General features: G+C 47.8%; 1 protein-coding gene across 1 annotated transcript in view; it reads right to left on the bottom strand.

Annotated features, from left to right (window-relative positions):
* nlrc5 (NLR family, CARD domain containing 5) overlaps nt 1–14,129 on the bottom strand; it is a 238,677-nt gene that overhangs the window by 102,276 nt on the left and 122,272 nt on the right. Inside the window, exons 21-26 of the mRNA XM_038806870.1 lie at nt 12,323–12,370; nt 7,644–7,739; nt 7,396–7,479; nt 6,302–6,385; nt 5,352–5,441; nt 2,985–3,029 (exon numbers count right to left, since the gene is read on the bottom strand). Coding sequence (XP_038662798.1) covers nt 2,985–3,029; nt 5,352–5,441; nt 6,302–6,385; nt 7,396–7,479; nt 7,644–7,739; nt 12,323–12,370 — 447 coding nt within the window. The remainder of the gene's footprint in view (nt 1–2,984; nt 3,030–5,351; nt 5,442–6,301; nt 6,386–7,395; nt 7,480–7,643; nt 7,740–12,322; nt 12,371–14,129) is intronic.

The raw sequence follows: 14,129 nt of genomic DNA on the forward strand, positions 1-14,129 counted from the left end.
TATTATCTCCCTCTCTATATCCCTATTTCTCTGCTCCCTATTTCTCTATCTCCCTACTTTAGAGGTTTCTATGAGATTTCCCCCTTATTCTTCTTAACTCCAGCGAATACAATCCTAACCGACTCAATCTCTCCTCAAACGTTAGTCCCGCCATCCCAGGAATCAGTTTGGTAAGCCTTCGCTGCAGTCGCTCTAGAGCAAGAACATCCTCCCTCAGATAAGGAGACCAAAACTCCACACAATATTCTAGATGTGGCCTCACTGAGGCCCTGTATAATTGCAGCGAGACATCCCTGCTCCTGTACTTGAATCCGCTCGCTATGAAGGCCAACATACCATTTGCCTTCTTTACTGTTTGCTGCCCCTGCATGCTTACTTTAATAAGGACATGGGAGTCCTCGCCAAGTAAAATAAACGGAACAACGTTTTTATTTACAGCACACTATATACACAGCCCAGTAGATCTCTCCCGGGTGGAAGCTGACCACCAATGCATCCACTATTTTTCGGGCAACTTCCTTAAGTACTCTAGGATGTTTCCCCAACACCATTTTTCTACCAATACTGATCTCCTTCAGTTCCTCTCTCACACCAAACCCAGTGTTCGACAACATTTCCGGTATCTTATTTGTGTCCTTTGTGAAGACAGAACCAAAGTATTTATTTATTTGGTCAGCCATTTCTTTGCTCCACATTATAAACTGCCCTGTTGCTGACAGTAAGGGACCTACACTTGTCTTCACCAAGCTTTGTCTCTGAACATACCTGTAGAATATTTTAAATGCGGTTTTTATGTTCCCTGCAAGCTTACTGTCGTACTCTATTTTCCCTTTCTTAATCAATCCCTTGTCCTCCTTTCTGAATTCTAAACTGCTCCCAATCCTCAGACTTTTTTTTAGGCAATGCGTATGCTTCTACCTTAGGTCTAATATTAGCTCTAATTTCCCCTGTAAACCATGGTGTGGCCACCTTTCCTGTTTTACTTTTGCACCAGACAAAAATAAACAGTTGTTGCAGTTCATGCATGCACTCCTTCGATGTTTGCCATTGCCTATCCACCATCACTCCATTCAGTAAACTTTCCCAATATATGATAGCCAACTCAAAACTCATATAGTCATAGTTTCCTTTATTAAGATTCAGGACCATAGTCTCAGAATCAACAACATTACTTTACATCTTGATTAAAAATTCCTACATGTTATGGTCGCTCATCCCCAAGGGAAATGGAAATGCGAATCGCACCATGCTGCCCCTGACGCCGGCACGCGATTCTCCTCAGAGCAGAGAATTGCCGCCATTGGCGCAGGCGTGGTTGGCACGGCGCCAGTCGCGGGCCGCTCTACGAGGCTGGCTCACCAATTCTCCGGCCCGGATGGGTTGAGCGGCCGTACGAAAAGAGCCGAGTCCCGCCAGCACCGTTCTAAACTGCTCTGGGCCGGCATGTTGGGTGGCAGCCTTTGGGGGGGAAGGGGGGGGGGGGCGTCCGACCCTGGGGGGGCCTCCGATGTGGCCTGCAATCGGGGCCCACCGATTGGCGGACCGGCCTCTGTGGCTGGGGGCCTCCTTTCCTACGCGCCAGCCCCTGTGGTCCTGCGCCATGTTGCATTGGGGCCGGCGCATTGAAGGAGGCCACTGCACATGCGCGCATTGGCGCCGGTGCCACTGCGCATGTCCTCCTTGGCGCTGGCACACCTGCACATGCGGGATCTGCAGCTGGAGCGGCGTGCTGGCCCCCTGGAGGGGCCAGAATTAGTCGTGGGAGCGGCCCATTCATGCCGTCATAAAACACGATGGCGTTTACGACGGCGTGGACACTTTGCCGCGGGATTGGAGAATCCCACCCTCTGTTCTGGAGCCGAGGTGCTGCTGCCTGTGGAGAATCAGGACTGGTCTCCGCTGGCACTAGGAGCTGGGCCCAGAATGCCAGTCCTTCCTCTTTAGCTTAAAATGTTATTCATGGGAGAGAGCTTGCTGGATTCCATTGGTCTCATGCTAGGAGCATCCTCCCCCCCCTCCATCACCATGGGATTCATGCATAAGGGTAACCCAACCCCCTCTCCACTGATCCCTCCACCTCCCCACCGATCACACCTCCCCATTGGCTACCCCCATCAGTCATCCCCATCAGACTCCCTATCAGACCCCACCCAGACATCTTCATCAGACCCCCCATCAGACACCCGCATCAAACCCCCCATCAGAGTCTGCCATCAGTCACCCTTGCCTGAAAGCTGAAGAGCAGGCCAGGCAGTACAGTGAAAGATCACTGTATTTTCACTTCACCTTCCCCAATACCTGCTGCCTCAGACAAAAGCTGTGTAAAGCAGTAGATGTTACAAGCATCAGAGGCTTCCTCCAAAACCAAGTACGCTCCTCCAAATCCCATGACAGCCTTTGAAATGCAAAACTCCTATTCACTTTCACACAGCAACACATTTCACTAACCAGTAATTGATGACAGTTTTATAAGTCCAGAGTCAGATGCTTAGTGGAGTGTTTATTTATCTTTCCCTTCCCACTTGAATGCACCTTAAGTACCTTGCTTTGATGCTAACCACAATATAAACACTCTTGCTTGACAGCTCTACACCAAATCAAAAGGAGCTAAGTGGTTTCACTTCCTCTTATTTACAACAGAAAGCACTTAGCCCCTTTTGATGTGATGATGAGCTGTCAATCATTCACACTGGAAGGAAACAGTCAACCAAGCACTAGTCTCTCGATTAATAAAACTGTCAATGCAGGCAGGCTTTGGGGGTTGACCCGTTATTTTGGGGGAGGGAGAGGGGAGGATGCCTCTACTTGTGCAGAAAACCCTGCCCATTGGGTCAGATGACCTAAAGCCTGGCCAAAGAGGTAGGTTTTAAGAAGTGTCCTAAATGAGAGAAACCACATAGAGAGGCAGAGAGTTGTAGGGAGAGAATTCTGAAGCTTGGGGTATAAGCAACTGAGGAAACAAGAGAATATTGAAAAGACATTACCTGTAAGCTTTCTTCATCAGGATTATCAAAGCTCTCCCACTTGCTCTGTAACAGAGAATGAGGTAGCATGTTAAAATTTTGTCCTCTGTTGTTTGCGTGGAGAGTGTCTGTCATCATTGTAGATTGGCTAGTGGTCGGTGGGGGGATTATTAAGAAGGGTACTGATTTTTCACCATAGGCTTGCTGGCCCCGAAACCCCACAGGATTCAGATGCCCCTGTTCTGAACTGTTTTTAGTTTCCTTCTGTCTGTTTGCTGGAGTTACCATGGGAGACCATTGGCAACAGGACAATTCCTGGGCTATTCTTTCAAAGGCCCCTTACATAGTCATGACAAAGAGTGATCACCATAATTCCTGTCTATGGCTTGTTTTCAGTGGTGTTGAGAATTCTGGCTCATCACAATGATTTATTCCTCCAGCAGGAGCATTTCTGACTGCCTGATGAAGTAGTCAGCAGCTAGGGGCTAATACAAACTAAAATTACTTGCTTCCTTTATATTGGTTCTAGGTCAAGTAGTTTGCTCCTTTGGGTTGTGTACCTGACTGAGGTTGACACAGCATTCTTAAGAAAGCACTTATGATCTTGCAGGGGTTATTTAAGAGATACAGGAGAATGGGAAGAGGTTTAGCTCAGTAAAGACACTGGTATCACCGCACATGCAATCTTTTGAATTGGTCACTAAGAGCTGAGGTCTGGTCCATTCTTATAGCTTGGGTGAATGTTAAAGACCCCATGACGCTCAACTAAAAGGGAATTAGGGAGCTTCTAATTGTTTGGACGAACAATTATCAATCGACTTCACCACTAAAAACAGAGGGCGCGATTCAGCGGCCTGGTTGCGCCTGGCTTTAAATCACGTGAGAACCCCAAATTGGACTCCACGCTGGGCGCCGGGCCGATCGCGAGTCACCCGACTTGCTCCACGCAGTACGATCTGGATCAGCTGGATAGCCAGATGCCGGATTCACTTGGCACCTAACAGTCACGCCGGGGGGACATCGCCAGGACGTTGTTTAGCATTGGTCCACACAAATGTGGGCCAGGCGTAACGCCATCTCGGGAGGTCTCACAGGACATTGGTATCCTGGCACTCTCCCTGGCAATGCCACCTGGGCACTGTGGCAGTGCCACCATGACACACTCAGGTGCCCAGGTGCAATCTTGGCACAGTCAGGGGTCAGGCCTGGCAGAGCCTTGCCAATTAGAGGGGATGAAGGTAGGGGGTTGATGGAGCGGGGTTGGGGGGTGCTGAAAGAGGGGGAAGGTTTGGGGCTGCCGCTCAACATGATGCCCCGATCTGCAAACAGCTGTTTAGGAAATCCCTTGAAGCGTGGCCTCAGCGGAGAGGAACACCCTGAGGCCAAAATAAATAGCAAAGTGCACCCAACACTGGACTTAGTTTTAAGTTGGCTAAATCACGCACACACTAACTACTCATTTGTCTAATTTCTTCCTTGTGTGGTCCTTCAGGATGCATAACTCCCACCCAAGTTGCCTCAATAACAGCAGTACCTCAAACAATCTCATTCATACAAAATGACTTACAATCATAGAATTTACAGTGCGGAAGGAAGCCATTCAGCCCATCGAGTCTGCACCAGCCCTTGGAAAGAGCACCCACTTAAGCCCACGCCTCCACCCTATCCCCGTAACCCAGTAACCCCACTTGACCTTTTTTGGACACTAAGGGCATTTAGCATGGCCAATCTACCTAACCTGCACATCTTTGGACTGCGGGAAGAAACCGGAGCACCCGGAGGAAACCCACGCAGACACGGGGAGAACGTGCAGACTCCGCACAGACAGTGACCCAAGCCGGGAATCGAACCTGGGACCCTGCAGCTGTGAAGCAACCGTGCTAACCACTGTGCTACCGTGCTGCCCTTGGGAAGGTTCTGAGAGCCGATATCTTCATAGTGGGTAACCGATCAGAACGGCATCAGGACAGGGCATTCTCTTAGTGATGTGATCCTACTCTGAGATCGACAAAGTTCCGACAGCTAGGCTGAAGAAAATATTCAGTGAGTGCCACTGAAGACTTTCTTTTTGAAGAACACATTTTAACTTGCTTTAATTTCCACTTGCAATTCCTCTTTCCTCTTCCCTTGCCTGCAAGCACATGAGGCAAACAAAGCACATGCTTATGTCTATTTCCATAGCTAGTTTCACCTGGAACAGATCGTCAGGCAGAAGTGCCACTCCACATCAAACAATGGCTGCTTAACAGGAGACTCTACCACCCTTTCCACCTGCCAGAAAACTCTGGAAGGGTCGACAGGTACTGGAAATCTGGCAAAACAGCTCAATTCCCACTCTTTATGCCGAAGCTTCCCCAATATTTCAATGCAAGATCCTGCCGCACTTACCTCACATCTACTTCCAGAACATTTTCACAGGTGTTCAGGGAATTAGCCAGCAAAAGGATAGCGTCTGGTGAAATAATGTTATCTGTAATGCTGCGAGGTGGAAGAGATGGGGAAAGGCAAAATCAACAATTGAATTTTTGTAGGGTGAACATAAAGCACTTTGGTTGGTAACAGAGATAGGCTTCTACATGCTGACATGCCATCTTCAACTGCCGAAGAGAACCTCAAAACCTTTCAATCTGAGGAAGCTAGCTTTCAGCCAAGTCTTTTGCGGAAAGTGGTGCCATGCTATAGTATACAGCTGTGTCATACCATGGATTTCACAGCAGAAAAAATGATTGCAAACACATGCAGCAAAATATCATCGGGCTATATCAGATCAAAATCTAAAATTCCCTATTAACATACATATAGAAGGTTACGGTGCAAATCCAAATCCTTCTTTCCTCTTTCAGCTTTTCCCAAATTACATTGGGTCACCACAACGTTGCTTGATCACTCCTTCATATCAACCATCATTTTTTAAAAAAGTTTGTCAGGTGGTTTTACAGCTGGATGCCATTCCTGCCGCTGTCCCTCCCCATTTATCCAGCTGGGAAGCAGCACCAATACATGCTGGCTTGCCTGCATCAGTGCCTGGGCTCCGTCATAACCAACAAGTCCTGGGAGTGGGACTTCAACATGGGGCCTTCTGGTACAGAGGGAGGCGAGTTACCCACTGAACCATTCCAGCTCCGATAAGATTCAGGTTCAAACGACCCATTGGACATGCAGAACAATGCGAGCATAGCTTTATGGAGAAGTGTGGGTTCTCAATGGGAAAGTCTCCAAATGATCGAGCATGAATACATCAATTACAGGGAGCACAGAATTCCCTGGAGACACTCAGCAGTCGAAACATATGTTTGTAATAATAAATCGCTTTTCTGAAGGGGTATTGAATGGATTACTTCAAAATCTTCAAGTCATGTAGGTCTGGTAGATGATTCAGTAGTTCTGTAATAACTTCGTCACTCAGTGCATTATTTGACAAGCTGCAAATAGAAAGAGTACAGGTCAGACCACAGTAGGTTGAGGTGATCAATTCTTAAAAGGTTCTTACAAGTCTGAGTGCATCGTGATACCGAAGTTTAACTGGAGCAAGATAATTTTAGCAGAAACCATAGAGAAATAGCATTATTGGTCATTTTATCTGTCTACTCTGCTTCTCAAATTTCCCGCTAAAGTGAACCCAGTAGATATGGAGAATTCCCATTGGAATCCCAGACCATTGACTCCAAGAATATAACATTGACTCCAAGAATATAGGTGCTGTCCCATATCCAGTAACTATTGTGCTTTTGGAATGTACAGATGCCTATTTAGGCTGCTGTTATACTACGTCTACCAGGCAAAGTTTACGATAGACACCAGAATACCAAAGGAATTATGTGGGCAGCACCCTCCTGTGCTGTATGGGGCTCCTTGCATGGATATTTAACATGTGCAGAGAGCTTTATTCCTCATCCAACAAGCTTTTGATGTTTTGATAGCACAGCTGGAAACGCCAACATATTCCCAGCGTTGAAAAAGATGCTACAGCAAGTTCATAAAATACCCAGGTTCTCAAAATAACTTTCTCAAAATAACTGCCTAAACATCTTAAATGATGGAGAGTGCATAGTGTGAAACCAAAGAAACTGAACCCTTATTACTGGAGGACATTTAATCCCATGATCAACACTGCTCTCCAGGACTAACAGCATCAATCCACTGGTACCTCACCCAGGTACCCTTTGACCTTGTCAGCATTATGTTCTAAAGGTTTTAAAATTGTGTTCCTTGGCCAATCTGTTAGGCCAAGCGTTTTTCCAATTCATCTTCTGATACAAGTCCCTCTTACCAGCTAGCCTCAATATGCTCCATCTCAGATTGCTCATTCAGGTTTCCCAAATATAACAGTTCATCAATGAGCTAGAGCTGAAACACTGACTGTCGCTGACAAAAAGCTCCCTTTATCCAATGGCTTTTTTATAGCCCATTTTGATTCCCATCTTGTACTCACTCGAGCTCAGTAAGTCCAGCACACTGTTCAAGTATCAAGCAGAGGTTCCCCATGGTTTTATCATCCATTTCACACTCTTCAAGACTGTAACACAAAGCACCGTAATCCATTGAAAGGTGAAACATTTTAGAACTACGCCACACACAAAAAAAGTCTAAACTTCTGGAATGACTGGTAAGTATTGTTTCCAGGCCTGATTTGGATTAGTCATTTCTAATATTCATAAAACACCTCAAAAAGATTTGTACCTCATTTTCTTTGGCACACATAAATCCTGCTTCCCATATTTCGCTCCAATTGACAAGGTTTTTGATGACCCTTGGAATTCTTGTTCCTGCTGAAATCTAGAGAAGTTGAAACGAAAGAAATCGTCCATCAATAACTTTGTGTATTTTCATGTGAATGAGCATAAAAGTGATGTGAAGTGGGGCAGGAAACATACGAGATGGATACTGGGCGATTTGGGCCATTTGATTATTGGCCATTCATTACAAATTTCAGGTCAATGTGAAATGATTGGATATTTAACACGTGCAGAGAGCTTTATTCCTCATTTATTCCTTTATTCTTCACCTACATTCCCGTTACTAATCATGATTCAGAATGAAGCTTGTGAGCGCCTGGTTCCAAGGCAAAAAAACCTTTCTACTTCAGCCCAATTTTTTAAGATCATATTTGGGCACGTTAAATCAAGTGCGTGGCCTGCCCATCACCAATCAGCCCATTCTGGCCCCACCACAATTATACCAGCAGTGGGGGAGCCAACAGGGAGGCCCACCTGCCAGTGCTCCAATCCAATCCAGATCCTGAAGCGGGTATTTGAGGGCCTCATCCCCTTCATAGCCTGTATGTAACTGGTGGCAAGCCCAGCAAGGACTTGCCGTCCCTGAGGGGCAGAAATCCTGCCTCCAGCACATTAAGTGGCTGTGGAACAGCGTGCCGCCAGTGACTGAGGAAAATATACCACTTTAACTCACTGCCAGCCTTGCAAACCCAGCAATGTGCCCACAACTTCCCCATGAGTTCAAGAAATTGCGGCGTTTGCACAATACTTCCAAATTAAACTTCCTGCAGAGAGCTAGAGCTGTACTTAACAGCATCTTCCTGAACACAAGATTCACGTTTCCATTGTGCTACTCACCCTGTCCAGCCCTAAAAGGGATCATTTCAATTGTACATTCTCATTCCTACAGGTAGTAAATTATTCTTACAGATACTTAAAATTTTAAATGCCATTATCTTTTTGCTTTTCCTTTCTGTATCTTTTCTCTCTCCTTAATTCAAACTTTTCCTTTCATTCTCTTTATTTTGCTTCCTGTTTGCGATGTGACTGGAATTCGTCAGAATTTGGTCCCTGTCATTTCCCTGTTCTGTTCTCAATCATTAGTCTCATTGGTTAGGGAGATACACTGCTGGTCCAGTCATTAACCAAGGTCCCAGCCACCCCCGTTCCAGAAAATCCTGGACATTGACTTAATTCACAATACAATTGAAGAGCAAACTGCCCACAGCATAGAGACCCCCATCTTTCCCATTTACAACCTCAAATTTGTTTTTCCTTGTTCATAGGACGTGGGCATCGCAGGCTGGGCTGGCATTCATTGCCCATCCCTAATTGCCATTGAAGGGGCAGTTAAGAGTCAACCACAGTTACTGTGGGTTTTTAGTCACAAGTAGGCCAAACCAGGTAAGGACGCCAGATTTCCTTCCCTAAAGGACATTAGTGAACCAGATGGATTTTTACGACAATCAACGATGGTTTTAAGGTTATTTTACTTCTAGATTTTCATTGGTGGAATTTGAACCTGGGTCCCCAGAACATTATTCTGGGTCTCTGGTTTACTAGTCCAGTGACAATACCACCACCTCCCCCATATACATTCCCCATTTACACTGAATATTATCCCTATTTTGTTTTCTCAAACAGTGGCACAACTCTGGACAAGATATGGGAGCTGTACTTTCAGTGCATCTGGTCTGTAATATGACCGACACATGGGGCAGAGGCTGTAGAGACGGGAAGCTCTGTAAAGAGGGAGCGGGAGGGGACGCTCTGTCTGATGTGTTGGGTAAGCTGGGTCTGCGAGGACTGCGTTTACTGTAGGAGTGAGAGAGACAGGCTTCCAACACTTGAATAAATGCAACTCTATTTTATTGAACTCCTAACTATCATACATACTTTAACTGTGGGTTGACGCTATGCTGAGTTGACTGGAGACCTGAGGCTAACCTGACCAGACTATCTTACTACCACATGGTGGATGTTCTAGTTGTTGCTCACGGGATCTGACTGTCTCAGAGGCTGCATCCCATGAGAGTGGGAAAACTAGTGCCCTCTGGCTTTATAGTGGCCATGTCCTGTCTGGTGATTGGCTGCTGTGTTCTGTGTTCATTCTGTGTGTCAATCAATGCCTGTCTGTGCACCATCATATACATGGATGTATATTATGACACTGTCCTTCTCACCCCAGGTTATCCAAGAACACTTTTCCAACCTACATCTAATCCAGAAGGAGAGCGCGAGGCGACTCTGATTCAACAAGCACATCGTCACAGAGCTCTATCACCTCCTTCAACAGAACCTGGAACCTCAGACCAGGGCGAGGACAATGCTATCAGTGCCTGTTAAAGTCACAGTTTCATTGAGTTACTCTGGATCTGGAAAAAGTCCCGACAGGAGAAGGTGACATATCCATCATCTCCCAATATGATGTCCATTGATGTATACACTCGGTGACAGAGAGCATCTAAACTGGCTGAGGTGAATAAATAATTTTCTCCCTCAGCAGAGAGGAGCAAAATGGGAGATCCCATGGTATTTCCAGGATAGCGGGATTCCCGATGGGGTGCTTGGCCCACTATCCTGGAAGCAGCCTCAATACCTTCATTCTTCGGGAGTCAGCCACTGCCACCATTTTTGGACCTCCACAGAGAACCAGTGAAGCTTCTCGGAGATGAATGTTGCCCCCTAGATACATGACTCAAACCTCCACCCCTTCACAACTCCACACTGCCGACTAACCAACCATGTGAAAATAACACGTGTATGCCGAAAGCAATGAAGCTACTAGGAACACTGTGCAGCAGATCATTGGTGTAATGAAGCAACGCTTCTTCCTGAAGAGCTCAGAATGAATCCTCCAGTACATGCTGTTCATGGTGCCCTGCTGCAATCTTCATGTCGTCACCATCATGAGGGCACGGACATTGTCACCAAGAAACCAGGAGATATCTCAGGAGAAGGAGGAGGATATTTCTTGAATGTTGTCCACTCAGGCTTTGGTTCTCATAGGACAACTTCCCTTTCCCAACATGGATGCCCTATTCTCCATGCATTTCAGACCCCTATCACAGCTTCCACTTGGCCATAATCCTTTAACCAAAAATAGTAACAAAAATCTTTTCATTAACACTTTTATTGAACAACTTATCCAATTATTCGGACCTAATGCTGGAAGCTGGGATTAGAATTGACAGCTCCTTGATGGCCGCTGCAGATAGGTCGCAGGGTCTCTTTTTTTGTGCTGGGCGAGATATATCAGCCATGTTGTGCCTGGACAGCAGCAGGGCCGGCCCAAGGTACCGGCAACTCGGGCAGTCGCCCGGGGCGCCATGTGCTAGGGGGCGCCAGAGACTCGGGTCCCGCGCATGCGCAGTTGGGCCGGTGCCAACCAGCGCATGTGCGGTGGCCGCCCTCCCCCCAGGGCGGCCCCCTCCGCCCCACCCCTCCGGCCGCCCCCCCCCCCTCCGGCCGCCCCCCCCTCCGTCCTCCCCTCCGTCCGCCCCCCCTCCGTCCGCCCCCCTCGCCCCCGCCCTCGCCCCCCCCTCGCCCTCCCCTCGCCCCCCCCTCACCCTCGCCCTCCCCCTCGCCCTCGCCCCCCCCCGCCCTCGGCCCCCCCCCGCCTCGGCCCCGCCCCCCCCGCCCCGGCCCCACCCCGCCGAAGGGCGCTGAAGTTCAGCTTGCCCGGGCCGCCAGCAACCCTAGGGCCGGCGCTGGACAGCAGCACGGCCGGTTGATGCCACAAGATCCCACTTTCGGGATCTACCTGCTCGCCATGCCTTGCGAGATCAAATGTGATTTCACGAGACATCGCAATGTGGACCACCCATTGTGGACAGTATCACTTTCTGGCAAGTCTGCATATTAGAGTGAGACAGCTAGTCTCTAACTCCCTCGCTTGGAGACCTCGGGCAAATGGCGTTCGGTGCTGGTCTCCACAAGCAGGGACCAGTTGGAACGGCATTCATGGGGGTCTCGCAGGGGATCTGAGGCCCCCAGGTGCTTGCCCTCTGGGCAGGTTGGCACCCTGGCACTATTTGTGCCACCTGGGTATTGCCAGCTTGGTGCTGCCACCTTGTGCCAGGCTGGCATTGTCACAGTGCTCAGGTGGCACTGCCAAGGTTTCACGCTGGCATTTTTTTGTGCGGTGGGGATCGAGCTGGGGGTGCCCTGTGCCCAGGGTTATATGTGAGTTGGAGCGTGGGGTGTGTTTGGTGGTTGAGTTGGGGGCTTGAGAGTTCTGGTGAGCGGAGCTCCTCAGTGACGGGAACGGGGCTACGTGTGGCCTCGGCTGCGCATTCCCCACTGAAGTTCCCGATCTACCCAGATTGCCATTAGATAGTGGTGTGTTTCACGGCACTCCAAGCGCCGGGAAATACCGGGCTGATCGCGCTACGGCACTCTGACACCATTCAGACAGATTGCCCCCTGACTCTATTCCTCCCAAACTGACCTTAATGTGAATTATAAAGAGCTGTCTGCTGAATCTTGCTGAATGCAAAATGTCTGTTGTATTCACAAACGTAACAGTTAATGTACTTCAGTGTGAAGAGGTTCATATATGTGAACTACTTGGAGACAGACGTAATAAGACACTACAGAAACATTTCTTTAAAGCACTGGCAATTCAAAGAATAGTAGAATTACCTGTATTTTCCACAGAATTTGAGTAATCCTTTTCCACTCACGCCCAAACTAAAACAGAAATGAAAAGACGGATGAAACTTTTTAGTCATCAAAATGAAAGCATTTATGAAGTTTTTATAAATTTACTATTTCAAATCTTTCCTCCTCCAAGTTACAGCCATCCTGACATGGACACATGTCACTGTTACCTCATTATCATTGAGTCAAAAATCTTAGAACTCCCGACCACCTGGAACTCCCTATCTAAAGGCACTGTGAAAGTACCTTCACCCCATGGGCTGGAGTCACTGAAGATTCGCCACCCACCTTCTCCTGAGCAACTAGGAATGACCAATGAATAAAAATTAAAAATAAAATTGTGACAGTACACTGCTTGTGGTCTAGGCATTGTGTTTTGAAGAGGCAGTGTTGTCAGTGCTCCAACAGCATCATTTGGACTCGGATGCAATCAAAGCTGATATTAACAGTCAGATTTAAGTGGCAAAGAGATTTTATATGCGCATAGCAGTGTTTCCACTGATCTAGGCATAAACTGGCCCAGTATTACCATAATCATTAACCTTTTTCTAAATCTCTGAAGCAGCACCATGCTACCTGCATGTACAGTAGCAACCCATGTATCATCATGCAGATATTAGAGGCTGAACACTGCTTTTGAGTTGGATCACCCCCCCCCCCCCCCCCCCCCCCCCCCATGCCCCGACACCAGAATGTGAAAATTATCCCTAGACATTTTGTATTGTGTGGACATGATGGTAAACTCCACCTGTTCTGATGACAAAACATAGGGAGCGTTCTGTATATCAAACAGCTCATGGAGCTGATCAAAATGGAAAGTATATTTATCTTGGTAAAAGAAAAACTTCAAATGTTGGGAATATTCTTTGGGGTTTTTCCCAATTGGCCAGTGTGACTTTGATGGAAACGCGACGGAAAGCCAGTTCATCTGTCCCCTTATCTTCCAACAGCCAATCAGGAGGAACCCTTCCCAACCCCCACCCCCCTACACACCTCGCCACGCCCCTCTCCAGGAAACATCTGGCCTTACCACTAACTGAACACTTATTTACCGCTTCAGTGATCCTGAAGGAAAATTAAATGGTTATATTTTTCACAGCTAAAAAACTATTGAGAATTATTTTGCACAGACAGGGGGTTTGGGTCTTCCGAACATGATGTCTTTTTACTGGGCAGTGCATGTGGAGAAGGTGGGGAGCTGGGTCAAAGGGGTTGATTCCCAGTGGGTCAGAATGGAGGAGTTTGTGTAGGGGGTCGGGACTGAAGGCGCTAGACTGAAGGCGCTAGCAACAGCTCCCGATGGGGCCCCGGAGAAATACACAGGGAGTCGGGTAATAATAGCTTCACTGAGAATTTGGAGGCAGTTTCGCCAACACTTCGGGTTGGGGTCAGGGTTAAGGGGCAGTACGGCATTGTGAACAGCACAATTGCTTTACAGCTCCAGGGTCCCAGGCTCGATTCCGGCTTGGGTCACTGTCTGTGCGGAGTCTGCACATCCTCCCCGTGTGTGCGTGGGTTTCCTCCGGGTGCTCCGGTTTCCTCCCACAGTCCAATGATGTGCAGGTTAGGTGGATTGGCCATGACAAATTGCCCTTAGTGTCCAGAAATTGCCCTTAGTGTTGGGTGGGGTTACTGGGTTATGGGGATAGGGTGGAGGTGTGGACCTTGGATAGGGTGCTCTTTCCAGGAGCCGGTGCAGACTCGATGGGCCGAATGGCCTCCTTCTGCACTGTAAATTCTATGAAAATGCAATTTTGGGGGAACCACAGATTTGAGCTAGGGAAGTGGA

Source organism: Scyliorhinus canicula, chromosome 9 (genome assembly GCF_902713615.1).
Source record: "Scyliorhinus canicula chromosome 9, sScyCan1.1, whole genome shotgun sequence".
Classification (NCBI taxonomy): domain Eukaryota; kingdom Metazoa; phylum Chordata; class Chondrichthyes; order Carcharhiniformes; family Scyliorhinidae; genus Scyliorhinus; species Scyliorhinus canicula.